This window comes from Hemitrygon akajei, chromosome 6 (genome assembly GCF_048418815.1).
Source record: "Hemitrygon akajei chromosome 6, sHemAka1.3, whole genome shotgun sequence".
In the NCBI taxonomy this organism is placed as follows: domain Eukaryota; kingdom Metazoa; phylum Chordata; class Chondrichthyes; order Myliobatiformes; family Dasyatidae; genus Hemitrygon; species Hemitrygon akajei.
Window position 1 is genome coordinate 10,438,393 of NC_133129.1, and position 17,458 is coordinate 10,455,850.

Sequence of the window (17,458 nt, forward strand, 5' to 3'; positions counted from 1 at the left end):
CGTGTGTGGCACCTTGTCAAAGGCCTTCTAAAAATCCAAGTACACAATATCCATCAATTTTCCATCGTCTATCCTGCATGTTATTTCCTCAGAATTCCAGTAGATTTGTCAGGCGAGATTTTCCCTTGAGGAAACCATGCCATCTTTGGCCTACTTTATCATGTTCCTCCTTTCTTCTGCCTCCCTCTCTTCTTGAAGAGTGGAGTGACATTTGCAATTTTCCAGTCTTCCGGACCATTCCAGGTTATAGTGATTGTTACTTACATTGGTAAATTAGTTTATTGCTGCCATGTGTACTGATGCCCAGTGAAAAACTCTGTTTTGCATGCCATCCACATAGATCACTTCAGAACACAGCGCATTGAGGCAGTCCAGGGGAGAACAGTAACAGAGTGCAGAAGAAAGTGTTACAGTTAGAGAGAAAGTGCAGTGCAGGCACAATAAGGCAAAAGGCCATAATGAGGTAAATTGTGAGGTCAAGAGACTATTTTATCATACTGGGGAACTAGTGAACAATCATTTAAGAGCGGGATTGAAGCTATCCTTGAGCATGGTCATACGTGTTTTTTATATCTTCTGCCCGATGGTAGGGGGAAGAAAGTGTGATCTGAATGGACAGCTCACAAACAAACTGCATCTCAGTACACGTGAAGTATCATCGTCACACCAGCACAAATATATAACTAGAAAGGTAGCTGAGGAAGTGGCACACAAATTATCACAGTTGAACTCCTCAGGAGAGCTGAAACCCAGCTCTGAAGGTAGAGAAGTTGTTGTCCTCGCCTGACGGTTGACCCTATGTTAAAATAACATGAAGAATGGGGAACACCTTGTCCCAAAGAACCCTGCACACTCACCATGGACATAACCCACTGTTTACCATAATCTGAGCCAAGTGTTTTGATGTTGTGAAGATGAGCTGACACCGATTCATCTCCCTCTCCACAAAAACCATGCACATATTTCTGGAGAAGAAGAAAGATAATTATTACAAAGGCCCATGCTTAATTTTTTTTGTACAATGATTATTCTCAGTCAACAAGCTACAATGCATGAGAAAAATACAAACAAAAGCTAACTATTTAAAAAGGAAGTTCAACTCGGGAAAATGTCCAAATATGATTTCCAGGAAGATATTAAGTCAGAAATTAATGAGCCAAAATACTGCTTTTCAAAGTTTCAAAACTGAATACCAAAATAAATACCAGCAAAGATGATTGATTGCAGAATAGAATACGGAGAATAGTGTTAGACAGGTTATTTCATGAAAGCAGGCTGCTACCATAGATTGGGACAATGATCTTTTAAAACTTCATAAATGTAGCAAACTTAGTGGCCGACCTTTTTCTACATTGAGAGCCGCCTCATCAAAGTGTGCGCGTTAGTTAAAAGTGATTTACCTTTCATAAGACCATTTCCATTACCACTGTTGCAATTGCCAGCCCGGGAAAAGGTGCTGACTGTCCATTCTTTCTATGCCTCATCATCTTAAACACCTTTATCAAGCCTCCTCTTATCTTCCTTTGTTCCAAAGTAAAAAGTCCTCGCTTGCTCAGCCTAGCCTCATAAGACATGTTCTCCAATCAAGCAGTACGCTGGTCAGTCTCCTTTGTATTCTCCCTAAAACCTCCATGTCCTTCCTATAGTGAGATGACCAGAACTGAGCATAATATTCCAAGTGTACTGTGAGGACAACACAACATACACCTTCTTAAACACCCTTTCAACTAGTGCCTCAGCTGTGAGGGATCTATGGATGTGGAACCCAAGATCCCTCTATTCCTCCACACTGAGAATCTTGCGGTTAACCCTGTATTCTGCCATCAAGTTCTACCTTACAACATGTATCAATAACTCTGGAGATTGTGCTGTTGTGGGAAATTCAAAGCAGCACACTCAAAATGCTGGAGGAACTCAGAAGTTCAGGCGGCATCTATGGAAAAACTAATGAACAAACTGTCAATGTTTTGGGCCGAGACTCTCCAGGAATGTTGACTTTTTTGCTCCTCTCCATAGATGCTGCCTGACCTGCTGAGTTCCTCCAGCACTTTGTGTGTGTTGTCCTGAAGAAGGGTCTCGACCTGAAACATTGACTATTTATTCATCTCCATAGATGCTGCCTGACCTGCTGAGTTCCTCCAGCACTTTGTGTGTGTTGTCCTGATGAAGGGTCTCAACCTGAAACATTGACTGTTTATTCATCTCCATCGATGCTGCCTGACCTGCTGAGTTCCTCCAGCACTTCGTGTGTGTTGTATCACTTTGCACTTTACTGGATTGAACTCCATCTGCTGATTCTCAGCTCAGTCAATGTCTTGTTGTAACCTATGACAACTTTCTACACTCCCCAACACCATCAACCTTCCTATAGGGGCAGGAGATTCTTTAAAACTTTCCTAATGAGAAAGAGAAGTTTCCCATTTGGATAAACAGGAAAAAAATACATCTCATGCCCACAGACCGAGAGGTTTTGGACAGTCATTATCCAATGGAAGGAGAGATAGCAAATCTCTGAGTGATATTTTAAGCCCTCCTACGATGCCTGTTTATGACCTACCTGTGCACCAGGGATTGTTCCTTCAATAGCCCGATCTGCCCATTCCACCATCTACAGGCAGGGGAAAAACTAGCTGAGCACTGTGACAGGCGTAACGCACAAGGTGCATTCACCCGGCGCTCACGGCTACTCAATTAAATACAGGGCAAAAGTAAAACAAGCATATTCGTTTTTAATTTTAAGAATTATGACCTCACCATGAGTTCAGGTTTAATCTGAACTAGCACTTGCATCTGTAAATCCCACAATACCGTCAGGCCGATGACAGTTTCCACAATGACGAAGAAGCCGAGATGAGATATTCGGAATGGAGAGCTCGGGTCTTCTGGATACGGAATGATCTGTGGCAACAGAGAGAGAGGACAATGCTGGCTAAATTTATATTTCATTGATACTGATATTTTTGACAAGAGGATTCTTGTTTTAGGCAAATCCCAGACAGGACATGGAAGACAATGCAAGAGCAGGCCATTCTGCCAAGTGCTGTGCTAAAACAACTGAACTAGTAATGAACTGCCTCAGTCTATGAATTTAACAATACCACATACCTTCACTGCTGGCAACACCTGCGTTGCCACATTCAGAGGGCAATGGACTTTCAACCAAGGTCCCTCTATGCTTCAGTACTTGTAATCTATCATTTACACATCCTAACTGAACCTGACCTCCCAAAGTGCATAACCCTGCACTTGGATAAATTCTGAAAAGGCATGTAGCCCCCTGGTAGGCCTCAGGCTCGCTCAGCTTGCTTCCGTCTAGGGGGAGCAGCCTTTGGGCCCGCCAGACTGGGTAATCAGCCTGTGTAGATGCTGTGTGATGTCCCCACCACGCCCAATAACAGACAGTACACCATATGCGATTAAATTATTACACTTTATAGAGATTACTATAACTAAGTGATTAATAACGATACAGTATATATGAAGGAAAAGAAAATAAAGAAAAGGTGCCAAACTTATCAAAGTCCAACCACTTCGTGCACAACCGTTGGAGCTCAGTTAACAAAGTCTTCTTGCCACCATTCGATCTCCTCCGACCTCCTCGACCCGCCGCCTGGGACCAACCACGGTGGTCGACCAGACGCTCCACACGAATCTGTCCTCGTCTCCTCTGCTCACCGAAAACCCTGGGCCCGGGACCCCCGCTCGGGGTCCGTTCCATCGCCCAGCTTACAACATCGCGTCTTCTCCCTCTAACCCCCTCACGCCATCTCCCCCAAAGCCCCGCACAACACTAGCTTACAGACCCACCAGAAAGAACAACATCTATCCCAACTGGTTAACAAACAAATACAATCCTCGTTATCAGCAACTATAACCCAAACAAGCTGCGAGAGAAAGCACTCTCTCACCAGTTAACATAACAAAGAAGCATTTTTACTTTTAACAAAACAAAGAAGCCATTTTGATTAACACACGCAGTAACATAAAGAAAGAAGAAACCCCCTTACAGGCACATATTGAAAGCAAAAGGAAGCTTATTACATTCAGTGACCACTTGTTAATGAAAATATCTAATCAGCCAATCATGTGGCAGCAACTCAACGCATAAAAGCATGCAGAAATGGCCAAGAGGTTCAGTTGTTGTTCAGACCAAACACCAGAATGGGGAAGAAATGTGATCTAAGTGCTTTGACTGTGGTGCCAAACGGGGTGGTTTGAGTACCCTAGAAACTGCTGAACCCCTGGGAATTTCACAACCGGTCTCTAGATCTTTGCAGAGAATAGTGCAAAAAACAAAAAAAGACATCCAGTGAGCTGTGGACAAACTGCCTTGTTAATGAGAGAGGTCAGAGGAGGGTGGCCAGGCTGGTTCAAGCTGATGGAAAGGTGACAATAACCCAAATAACCACATGTTACAACAGTGGTGTGCAGACGAGCAACTCAGGATGCACACTTGAAGTGGATGGGCTACAGCAGCAGAAGACCACACCAGGTTCCTCTCCTGCACCTAATGAGGTGGCCACTCACTGTATATTAACGCTGTTAACCAGACTCCCAGCAGGGCAATCGGTGTTCACAAAGTGCAAAAACTGGAATTGAAAAGGAGTGTTCAGGTGTTATAGCTCCATCACTGCAATCTCTAACAGTCCACTGTCACCTTGTCTGAACCAGCCCATAGCCTTCCTCTGGTATGAACTGTAAATGAACTTGAGTCCTGTGAGGTCCTGAGTGATAGGGAAAGGTTGAATAGGTTAGGACTTTATTCCCTGGAGTGTATGAGAATGAGGGTAGATTTGATAGAACATTACAGAATTATGGGGTGTATAGATAAGGTAAGTACTAAATACTTTCAGCCTTTGGTAAGCAGGCTTTTTCCACTGAAGTATAACTAGAGGTTATGGGTTAAGGGTGAAAGGTGAAATGTTTAAGGGGAACACGAGGGGAAACTTCTTCACTCAGAGGGTGGTGAGAGTGTGGAATGAGCTGCCAGCACAAGTGGTGGATGTGCGTTCAATTTCAACATTTAAGAGAAATTTGGATAGGTACATGGGTTGGAGGGGTATGGAGGGCTCTGGTCCAAGTGCAGCTTGACAGGACCAGGCAGATTAATAGAAGCACAGACTAGATGGGCTGAAAGGCCTCTTTCTGTGCAGTAGTGTTCTACAACTCAACGTAAAGTGTTAACTGATTCCTTTTCTCAGAGAGATTGCTCCAGATGTGATCAGGCGAACAGGCTGATTCGAGATGGATCCATAATTAGTGCCAATTACACCTTCTTCCAGCTTTCAAAGAAGCCCTGTTTATACAATTAACAGGTTTAATTCTTTACCCCCCCCCCCCCGTTGAATTCCAATAAAGGTCTCAGAGTTGCCTTCCATTTCCAAACAAGGGGTTAACTCTGAATCATCTGTTCTCAGTGTAAATACTAACTGGCCTAACGTACACTTTCACCACATTGCATCCCTTTTTGTTACATCACTTTACAAAAGGTGGTGGTTCTCACCCCATCTGTGCTATCCAGTGTTAGGGTAACAGCGCCAACAGTGACATAAACGTTCTTCCTGCAAATGCCACTTCCAAAGCTAGCACAGGCAGCATTCTGCACCTCCACCTTGAAGGGAACGTCTGTGGTGTTCGGCATTGACTATTGGAACAGAAAGAACATAGTAGAATAAACGTCTTAGAAAAGCTTCGTTAAAAATTCCTTTTAAAATTAGTTTTTGTCTTTACTTTTGCCCTTCATACACTCTTTCCAGTTTCTATCCATTTGATCAACAGCATCCTAGAGTCATGCACATGGAAACAGGCCACTCATCCCACCAAACCCATGCCAACCCTTCTATATTAATCCCATGGGCTATCACTAGCCCATAGCCTTGTATGCCTAAGTGATCAAGTGCTCACCTAGTCACTTTGTAAGCGCTCCCAGTAGCTCTGCTTTCACCATTCTCCCCAGCTGTGCATTCCAGGCACACACCCCTCTCTGGTAAAGAACTCCTCAAAGTCGTTTACCCTAAACCACGTCCTCTCATTTTGATCACCTTTGTCTGGGGAAAGGGTACCTGCTATACCGTTCACAATTTAATACACAGTCATTTCCTCCACTCTGGGGAAAACAGACTCAGCCTCTCAATTCTTCCTCCCAAAGACAACAACCTTGTATTTCCCCACAGGCACAGAATAACGTTTTGCCCATTCACTTCATTGATCCAGATTCTTTGTGACCTTCTCCCAGGTGACTTCTCAAGATACTTTTACATCATTCTCCATGAATCTCACCATCATTATCCATACCATAGTTGGCACGTGGCCTAGTGGTCTAGTGATCTGAAGGTCACTGGTTCGAGCCTCAGCTGAGGCAGCGTGTTGTGCCCTTGAGCGAGGCACTTAACCACACATTGCTCTGCGACGTCACCGGTGCCAAGCTGCTTGGGTCCTAGTGCCCTTCCCTTGGGCAACATCGGTGGCGTGGAGAGGGGAAGGCTTGTAGCTTGGGCAACTGCCGATCTCCCATACAACCCTGCCCAGGCCTGCACCCTGGAAACCTTCCAAGGCGCAAATCCACGGTCTCACGGGTCTAACAGATGCCTATGTATCTATATATGTCCGTACCAGCATTTATAGCTCATCCTTAAATGCCTTTGAGAAGAGGCTAGTAAAGTCCTCCTCTTAGACAGCATGGAAACTCATCTGAGATGGATTGGAAAAGCTGGTGCCAATAAGGGGCGACTCGTTGCCCACAGCTCCAATGGGAATCATCAAATATTCCTGTTCAGCTGAAATCCACAGGAAGTAACATTGTTTTAAGCACCACATCTTATTGTAATTTGGTATTTTATTATCATCCTGTATTGCAAAATACTGCTGCTGCAAAATAACACATTCATGACATTTACCAGTGGTATTAAATCTGATTCTGATTCAAGATTCAAGACAGTTTAATGTCATTTCCAGCACACAAGTGTAAAGGAGAAGGAAATAATTGTTACTCTGGATCCGATGCAGCACAAAAAACACAGTAAGATAAAAGTAAAAACACAACAAATATAAATGCATATGACAGATATAATGTATACATACTTTGAGAGTAACTGTACTTTGAACTTTGATTATTTGTATGTGTGTGTGTATATATGAAGTGACACTAGGCACAGGTGCATCTGTACATAAGGTGACTCTGACAGGAGTTGATAAGGTAGTGGTGGTGGGTTAGTGGCTGGAGGTGTTGATCAGCCTTACTGCTTGGAGAAAGTAGCAGCTTTTGAGTCTGGTGGTCCTATATTCCTGGATAGCTCGGGCTGAAATCCTTCATGAGAATTGCAAAGAAAGGGGACAGAATAAGAGTAAGTAGGTGGGGGTTGGGGGAGTACAAGTTGGCTGCTGATCGGTGTGTGGGTGAGGGGGGCCCTGTTATCTGGCTCCTGCCCTAATTAAGGGTCTGAGCCTGAAACACCGACTGTTTCATTTCCACAGATACTGCCTGCCCACCTCCGTGTGAAGAAGTTGCTTCTCTGATCCCCTCTCACGTTAAACCGGTGCCTCTGAGCTTTAGACTCTCCCAGTCTTGCATTTCTGTTCAGCACTGCCATCTTGATATCCTGGTTTCTGTGGCAGTGTGACCGGAGCTGGAGGGGCAGGCAGTGCTGAGGGAGCAGCGAGTCTGCTGACAGACTTGGACAGATTAGGAGACTGGACTAAGAAGTGGCAGCTGGAATAGAGTGTCAGGAAGTGTGTGATCACACACTTCAGGAGAAGGAATAAAAGTGTAGACTACTTTCTAAATGGAGACTGAATTTAGAAATTGTAAGTGCAAAGAGACTTGGGAGTCTTCGTGCAGGTCGAGTCTGAGGTGAGGAAGGCAAATGCAATGTTAGCGTTCATTTCAAGAGGACTAGAACATAAAAGCAATGATGTAATGTTGAGACTTTATATGTCAGATGATAAATGAGTATTGTGAGGAGTTTTGGGCCTCTTATCTAAGAAAGGATGCGCTGGCATTGGAGAGGGTGCTGAGGAGGTTCGCAAGAACGATGACAGGAAAGGGTTAACCAATATGGTGCACTGATGGCCCTGGGACTGAAGCACATGTTTAAAATGAGAGGAGAAAGATTTAAAAGGGGTCAGGGGGTCACTGAAGCATCAATGTTGGTGCCCTACTAAACTTGCCAACGACATTCTCATTCAAAGTCTCACTGCGGATGACAAAGAATCTCCTGTCATCACCCAGAGATGACTGATCAGACAGAAAGACAGATTAGTGAGCAATTAGTGGATACTCACTTCAGTCAGCAAAACTTTGCAGTCGTTGCTTTGGTATTCCAGCCAAAGTTTATCAAAGAGAACGTACTGGGACTCGCCATGGGCAACGCAGGTCTTGCTGCAGTCAGCTTCTCTGCAGTTCACCAGTCCTCCCAGGCACGTGCTGGAATTACAGAGAGAGCTTGTATCACTGCTGCTGAAATGGTCAGCACCATTTAAATAGGCACATGTGACATGGCTATAATGGAGGGTTAGCATCCCTGGTGCAGCAGCAGTACGTTACCAGGGTGATCATTCAGGACCGTCGCCCAGCAATCTTACACTGCTGCCAGCTTATTGATACACCTGTGACGTCAGGCGACTGGACCTTGTCTACATTGATCACAAAACCAAATTCCACTGGAATTCCAGTCTAAATCGGACTCTGTAATTCATCAGGGCCCAGCTGAGCCCAGCAACCAGTGAAGTCGTTTATAGTGCAAAGGTCTTGCTCTGTGGAATTCCCTCCCTTTCAGTCCCACTCTGTGGAATCCTCAATCCTCTCCCTCACGGTCCCATTCTGTGGAATCCTCTCCCTCACGGTCCCATTCTGTGGAATCCTCTCCCTCACGGTCCTTCCCTGTGGAATCCTCTCCCTCACAGTCCCATTCTGTGGAATCCTCTCCCTCACGGTCCCTCCCTGTGGAATCCTCTCCCTCACAGTCCCTCTCTGTGGAATCCTCTCCCTCACAGACCCATTCTGTGGAATCCTCTCCCTCACGGTCCCTCTCTGTGGAATCCTCTCCCTCACGGTCCCTCCCTGTGGAATACTTTCCCTCACAGTCCCATTCTGTGGAATCCTCTCCCTCACGGTCCCTCCCTGTGGAATCCTTTCCCTCACGGTCCCTCCCTGTGGAATCCTCTCCCTCACAGTCCCTCCCTGTGGAATCCTCTCCCTCACGGTCCCTCTCTGTGGAATCCTCTCCCTCACGGTCCCTCCCTGTGGAATCCTCTCCCTCACAGTCCCTCTCTGTGGAATCCTCTCCCTCACAGACCCATTCTGTGGAATCCTCTCCCTCACAGTCCCTCCCTGTGGAATCCTCTCCCTCACGGTCCCTCTCTGTGGAATCCTCTCCCTCACAGTCCCTCCCTGTGGAATCCTCTCCCTCTCGGTCCCTCCCTGTGGAATTCTCTCCCTCACATCTTCCAAAAGGGAAAACGTGTTTGGTGTGGGGGCGCTTGCACGAGCTCCCTGTACCTCAGCTCTGTCCCTATTGTCGTGCACACCCCCTTTGTTGCTTTTGATTAAACTGCAGTGTGAGCACCTCCCTAAATGTGCATACACAAATTCATAGCCTTACCGATGCACTTCTGTCAGCATTCCAGCTCTAACTGATGGGGCTGAGGGCATGTGGTTATCTATCTTTACCCTCTGATGTGGCACAATATTCTTTTGTGCATTCAGCCAGAGCACATACACCCATTTAAACAACAAGATGGTTCTGTGTACGGCAGCCATATTGTGAGCTCTGTACCAACTTTACCGTGTGGCTAATTTCTGCAATTTCCTTCGCATTTCCTGCTCAAGAAGCTGATAGTCACATCAGATATGATTGACTGACTCTTCAGAACGTCGGGAAGATGGCATTTTCCCACAATGTGCCAGCTTTCCGATGCTGGGAACCGCTGCTTACGTGATCCACGGGAGGCTCATTTATTACACCGCCACTGCCTCGGAAATGGCGTCAGAGGTGAGGGAGAAGGCATGGCGCCTGGTGAGGTTGAGACAGCGTGCTAATCAGCCACTGCTCCCTGGCCTATTCCTGGCTAACGTTCAGTCCCTGGATAATAAGCTGTACCAACCGAGAGCCAGAAACTCCTTTCAGTGGGAAACAAGGGAATGTAATGATTTGTGCTTTGTGGAGACCTGGCTGATGGAGGAGATACCGGATCACACCATCGAGCCCTCTGGGTTCTCGAATCACTCCTCCATCTTGCTTCTGCTGATGTACAGGCAGAAGCTGAAACTAGAGGCGGCCATAGTTAAAACCGTCCACGGTTGATCTGACTAATCTCGCCTCCGTGCTACAGGACTGCTTCGATGACATCAGCTGGAAAGTCTTCCATGATGAGGATCTCTCCAAGTACAGGGATGGGGTCTCGAGTTTCATCCGGAAGTGCATTGAGGATGTGGTCCCTGAGAAATCGGTCAGGGTCTATCCAAACTAGGAAGCCTGGGTCAACAGTTCCGAGCGAGCAGCGCTTACCGCACAAAGCAGAGCTGACGTTGCCGGTAATCAGCTAGAGCTCAAGAAATGCAGCTACAATCTGCACAAAGTCATCAATGCAGTGAAACGACAACACGGACAAGACCCAGACACAACTTTGCACTAACGCACACAGCTTATGGCAAGGTCTGCACACCATCACAGACTTCAAAGTGTAACACAGTAGAGTTTCTAACATTGCTGCCTCTCTCCCAGATGAGCTAAATCTTTCTTACGCTTGGTTCGATATCAGCAACACTGAGCCCCCGAGGAGAGCCGTCGAAGTAACCTGCACCACAGTCATCTCTGAGGCTGAGGTATACAGGTGTTTCCGACGAGTGGACAGTCACAAGGCTGCGGGACCGGACGGCGTCCCAGGGCGAGTACTCAGGATGTGCACAGCACAACTGGCATTTTCAAATACTCCCTGTCCCAGTGTAGAGTGCCTTTCTGCTTCAAAACATCCACCATTGTCCCTGTACCTAAAAGACCAAGGTAACATGTCTGAGTGACTGGCGTCCTGTCAATAATAAACAAATGCTTTGAGAGGCTGGTCAAGTATTACATCTTCAGCTTGCAACCACCCACACTGGACCCCCTACAATTCACCTAGCGACACAACCGATCAACAGATGACGCAATAGCCACCTTACTATGTATACAGGGACATACTGTCCTTACACATCTGGAGAAGAAGGATGCTTATGTGAGAATGCTGTTCTTGGACTATGGTTCAATATTCAACACCATAATTCCATCCAGGCTCGACAAGAAGCTCGGAGACCTCGGCCTTCACCCTGCCTTGTGCAGCTGGATCCTGGACTTCCTGTCAGATTGCCAGCAGGTGGTAAGAGTGGACTCCCTCACCTCTGACCCTCAACACAGATGCCCCTCAGGGCTGTGTACTAAGCCTCCTCCTTTACTCTCTGTACACCCATGACTGTGTCGCCACCCACAGATCCAATCTGATAATTAAATTTGCTGACGACACGACACTGATTGGCCTAATCTCAAACAATAACGAGGCAGCCTACAGGGAAGAAGTCATCACCCTGACACAGTGGTGTCAAGAAAACAACCTCTCCCTCAATGTCGCAAAATCAAAGGAGCTGGTTGTGGACCACAGGGGGAATGGAGACAGGCTAATCCCGATTGACGTCAATGGATCTGGGGTTGAGAGTGTGAGCAGCTTTACGTTCCTCGGCATAAACATCACCGGCTGTATGGTGAGAAAAGCACCACAGCACCCCTATCACCTCAGACGGTTGAAGAAGTTTGGTATGGGCCCTCAAATCCTAATGTAAGGTGCTGTAAGGTTTCACTGCTAATGTAATGGCTTCTCTGTAATGTTCACTGCTGAGGTAACGGTTTCTCTGTAGCAGCAATGTTTGGGTTATGGCTGGAGATAACAGGATGCATGTTAGCCGATAAGGGATTGTTGCTGTGTCTTGTCAGTCTGGACAAATGTTTTTCTGGTCGTTTTGTCGAGGAGAGATGAAGAGGGAAGACGTATGTGGAGAGAGCTGGTAGACCACCGGACAGAGTGCAGTGGGTCCGAAAGTTGGTGACACTCGGAGGAGACCAATGGGGGAAGAAGGACTACTGAGTGAGCTCCAACGAGACTTTGACTTGACTTGGGCCCTTTTTAAAATTTTCATTACTAACCCTATATTCAGATTAAGATTCATAGCATTCAATCATTTTATTGCATTTGGTGAACTGTCTGATATTTTGGGTTGTGGGTTTGTAACGGGGGCTACATTACACAGCATCCACACGAAATGCGATTACCCAGTTTGGCCGGGCCGATGGCTGTTTCCCATCTGATGTCCCATTCAGGACGTTTACAGAGATAGGTGTAAGAAAAGAGCCCAAAGGATCATTGGGGACCCGAGTCACCCCAACCACAAACTGTTCCAGCTGCTACCATCTGGGATATGATACGGCAACATAAAAACCAGGACCAACAGGCTCTGGGACAGCTTCTTCCACCAGGCCATCCGACTGATGAACTCACGTGGTATTTCAATTCTATAGACTGTCCTGTTGCACAAACTATTTATTACAAATTACTATAAATTGCACATTCAGACGGAGACGTAACATAAACGATTTTACTCCTCATGTATGTGAAGGATGTAAGAAATAAAGTCAATTCAATTCAATTAAAAGGCTTGGCTGACTTTAAGATGTTTGATGTCGTACCTGGTAGATGTTATCACGTTCCCCTCTATGCCTTGGGTGACAACCTAGCCGTTTCTTTAGCATTTTGTCTTTTTTTTTAACGAGGCTGAGTTGCTAGCTTAACACAACCCAGAATTGATGGAAAGCGTGCAAGGAGCTGGCCAGGTTGACCCCAGGACCACTCACCTCAAGTCCAGTGCTGATGCCACGACAACACTGGCTGACTACCTGGCATGCCCATCTGTCAACTGATCAAACAAGAGGATATTGTGGGCTGCCCAAGCCACCAGGACCAAACCCGGTTCAGTTTACAGACCACAGCGCAGTCCCTTGTGATTGATTCTTTTCTCAGCCATGTTATATCTGTGTCCTTCAAGCTGAAACGTCTGTACTCATTTTCTCTTCTCAGCCATTCACAATTCTGGAGCAGTGCGTATCCAATCACAATATGCAAACAGATTTCCAAGCCAAGCTCAAAGAATCAGCCACCGTTTAGAACCTACCACACGTTGCAGTTGTCCAGGAAGACCTCTCCCGGAAAGTATAGCATGCCATCATGTTTACATGGGCACATATTCTTGTTGATGCATCTACCTTCTGGGCTTCGAACAAAGCTGTTGGAAAAATGTTATACAATAAGAACTGGGAACAGTAACATTTCAGATGGTCATTAGTCCTACTACGTCTGGTGACTAAAAAGAAATTTGTTTTATTTGTCACATGTACATCAAAACATTGAGTGAAATGTCAAATCAAATGAACAAGGACTGTGCGATGGGCAGCCTGCAAGTTTGCCACTCTTCCAGGGTCAACATATGCCGATAGCTTATTAACCCCAACCCTAACCCTGGACATGTCTCTTATGACACGTGGGAAGAAGCCAGAGCAGCCGCAGGAAACCCATGTAGTCACAGGGAGAAAACCATGTCCTTACAGGCAATGGTGGGAATCGAACGCTGACTAGTTATCACTAGCCTGTGAGGTGATTGCACTAACCACTAACGTTACCGTGCATCCGCAGGAAACCCACGTAGTCACAGGGAGAATGAACTAACTCCTTACAGGCAATGGTGGGAATCGAACAGTGACTAGTTATCGCTGGATTGCTCTAACTGCTACAACACTGTGCTGTCCCTATATTTGTAATTTGAAAAGAAGGGGGCTGAGGACACAAGTGTTGTGGTATTGATGATGCCACAACTTACTAATGGTCAGGAAGTCAAGGATCCAGTTACAATGACAAGTGCTGAGTCCTGGGTCTAGGAGGTTGGAGATGTGTTTGTTTGGAATTATGGTATGATTTCATGAAAGTCTGGAAGCACCAAACAATTTTTGCTCCATCTACTGCCACTGAGGAATTCCCAGTCACCAGGAAAAGCTTTTTCCATATTTACTTCTAAAACCTATTCATGATTTCAAATATCTTGATCAACTCTCCCTACCAACTCTGTTTTAGGAAGAACAATCCCAGGCTTCTTCAGTTTCTCCATGTAACTCTCCCATTTCTGGTACTAAATCTAACTCTACATTCACTAGGTGCTTGTACCCCCAGTCAATATATTTCATGGCAAAGGTAATGATCTCCACCTACTTTGGCTTACACATGCAGCCTTCTTCACAGGTGAGCGAGCACAAGTTCTGCTTGTTGCTGAGGCTCTCACAGCTTGGCTCACACTTCTTCCCAACTTCATTACCCATGCAGTTTACGTACACTTCATTTTTCGTACACTGTTCTGTAAAGTGTAGAATTTCACATCAGAAACATAGTATTGTAACTTTAGCCCAGCAGATTTAAAGTTCTACAGTGGCAATTCCGCTACAGAGGAGCTCAGTAAAAAATAATTGTACGCCTTTGTAACAGTGAGTTCTGAATCGGAGCTCTTCCACGCCCACAAAATGCTGGTGGAACACAGCAGGCCAGGCAGCATCTATAGGGAGAAGCGCTGTCGACGTTTCGGGCCGAGACCCTTCGTCAGGACAGCGCTTCTCCCTGTAGATGCTGCCTGGCCTGCTGTGTTCCACCAGCATTTTGTGTGTGTTGTTTGAATTTCCAGCATCTGTAGATTTCCTCGTGTTTGCTCTTCCACGCCCGTTTCTTTGGAAAGGAATCCTTGCCCTGGGGGGTATGTTTCCATGCTTTATTACTCCAGGGCTCCATAACCAATCCACAGACATTTTTCCACTTGATGAGAGTTGAGTCATAGTGATCAGTGCTGGTGGCTCAAAGGTGGGAAAGCAGGGCACGAGGAGGTCACAGATGGATATAGATAGGTTCAGTGAATGGGCAAATGGAGCACAAGGCGTGAAAAATTAAGACTGCTTATTCTGAGAGGAAAAATGAACATAGTGGAATACCAGAGAAATGGTGAGAGGCTGAAGGGCTCTGAGATGCAGGGGGATTCCAGTGTCCTATTGCAGAACCTACCAAGGGCAAAATGCGGTTACAGCAAATAATTAGGAAAGCTGATAAAATGTTATTATTTCCAGTCCTGATGAAGGGTCTCAGCCCCAAACATCGACTGTTCATTCACCTCCTTGGATGCTGCCTGACCTGCTGAGGTTTCCCAGCATTTAGTGTGTGTTACTCTAAAACATTATTATTAATTGCTGGAGGAAGTAAACACAAGGAATGTTCTATGCATCTGACAAAGTGAGAGACGTAGTTTGGCCCCAGTGGGTGATAGAGTCCTGGAGAATGTTGTCAACAGAGACATCGAGCAGCTCATTTGAATGCACGCAGCGTAAGAAATAAAATGGACGATCTTGAAATTCAGCTACAGATTGGCAAGTATGACGTTGTGGCCATCTCTGAAACTTGGCTAAAGGATGGCTGCCATTGGGAGCTGAATGTCCAAGGATATACGGTGTATCGGAAAGATAGGTTACTAGGCAGAGGGGATGGTGTGGCCCTGTGTATAAGAAATAATATTAAATCATTATGAAGAGATGACATAGGATCAGAAGGTGTTGAGTCTCCATGGGTTGAGTTAAGAAATGGCAAGGGTAAAAGGACCCTAATGGCAGTTGTATACAGGCCTCCAAACAGCAGCCAGACTATTATTTACATGGGTAGAGAATTTAAAATGCAGAGACGTAAAGGGACTTGGGAGTCATTGTGCAAGATACCCTAAAGGTTAACCTCCAGATTGAGTTGATTCTGATAAGGGGAAAACGTTCTACTGATCACAATATTTTATAGATCAATTATGTCCCCTCTTAATCTGATCTGCTCCAGGGAAAACGTATCCTGGTAGGCAGTTCATGTGATGAAATACACCTGCCTTTTTACCTTTCCCTTTCAGTTGCCCGGGGACTTAAACAACTGAATGTGGATTGCTGCAGTACTGTGCAAAGGGACTTTTATACAGCTGGGGCGCCAAAGAATTTTGAATAGTACTGTATTTGTCAACACAGAGCAGAGGGCAAGTTTATAAATATGGTGGGAGCAAAGGATGTTGGGAATGGTGGGGTGGAGCACTGCGGGAGGGGTGTGGAACAGGTGGCAAAGAAGGGTGCCAGGGATGGGAGTGGCACAGGTGTAGACGCACCCAGTCCTGAGACACCAGGCAAGGTCATTTGATTCCGAACAACTGGTTTATTGATCATTACGGAATAACTTTCTGATCCTTCCCACTTCTTCCCCTCACCCTTCCCGTTTTCCCAACCATGATTCCCTTCTCCCTGCCCTTTCAGTTCACAATAGAGACCCATATCAGAATCAGGTTTATCATCACTCACATATGTCATGAAATTTGTTTTACACATTCAATTTCAGAACATTAGTCTTTCATATCTTGTATCTCATTTCAAGAATTAATTATCTTCTGTCTCTCCTCTTCAGATATTTCAGATCTCCATCATCTCAACCCGTTTACCAGGATCGAGCAGAATCAGCATGAACTAACGAAAGGATTTGGCTGATCTTCTGGAGTTCTTTGAGGTTATCTCTTGTTGAATAAATAAGGGAAATGAGTAGATGTGATATATTTGAACTTTTGGAAAATAAGGAGCGATATCAAACGATTCATTGGCTTCAAGGGAATATAGTCAAGATAAGTAAGTCAGTAAGAAGAAGGCAAAAGGAATATAACATGGAAATACGTGAACTTATTCAATTTGGGTCACAAAGTATAAAGTGGAGAATTTTTAAATGGTAAGGGATTATATATTGTTGATGTGCTCGAACACAGGTGACTGAAAGCCAACCTGTCGTTGCAGCAAAGAACTGAACACACCAGTGAAACAAAATGGAGGTAAAGATGTCTTACAGAAACTGTATGGGGCCCTGATGAGACTGAACCTGCAGCTTTGTGTAAAATGATGAAAGAAAAGCATGGGCAAAAATGAAATTGCAATGTGCAATGGAGAATTTTAATATATTCATTCCTCTATGTTTTCTTACCTTTCTGATAAACTAAAACTTGGGAACAGTTGATTTCAGCTGCCTTGCAGACACTGCAGTTAATGATACAAAGCAATTAATGTATTTCTACACACATATTCACTTCATAACATTTTAAATGACAATCAAGAGATTATTTACTCTAGCACTACAGTCTATTTTGTCCAACTTTGAGTCTATTCTTTCCACCCTTTCCCAGTTATATCCATATCACCTCTAAAGCTCTTTGCCATTTTGACAGCTTCCCTCTTCCTGTTTCACAAAAGCTCATCTTTAAAGTGCAGTCCTGTGATTCCTTAATACAACACCAGGAGGGTCTGAGGGCCCTACACATCTCTCTTAAACAGTCAACCTTCTTATCAAACAA

At 45.3% G+C, this 17,458-nt stretch overlaps 1 protein-coding gene across 1 annotated transcript in view; it reads right to left on the bottom strand.

Annotated features, from left to right (window-relative positions):
- Window positions 1-17,458, bottom strand: part of LOC140728850 (uncharacterized) — a 235,780-nt gene that overhangs the window by 187,310 nt on the left and 31,012 nt on the right. Inside the window, exons 7-13 of the mRNA XM_073047854.1 lie at window positions 17,092-17,144; window positions 14,281-14,422; window positions 13,193-13,303; window positions 8,281-8,422; window positions 5,504-5,644; window positions 2,755-2,898; window positions 858-965 (exon numbers count right to left, since the gene is read on the bottom strand). Coding sequence (XP_072903955.1) covers window positions 858-965; window positions 2,755-2,898; window positions 5,504-5,644; window positions 8,281-8,422; window positions 13,193-13,303; window positions 14,281-14,422; window positions 17,092-17,144 — 841 coding nt within the window. The remainder of the gene's footprint in view (window positions 1-857; window positions 966-2,754; window positions 2,899-5,503; window positions 5,645-8,280; window positions 8,423-13,192; window positions 13,304-14,280; window positions 14,423-17,091; window positions 17,145-17,458) is intronic.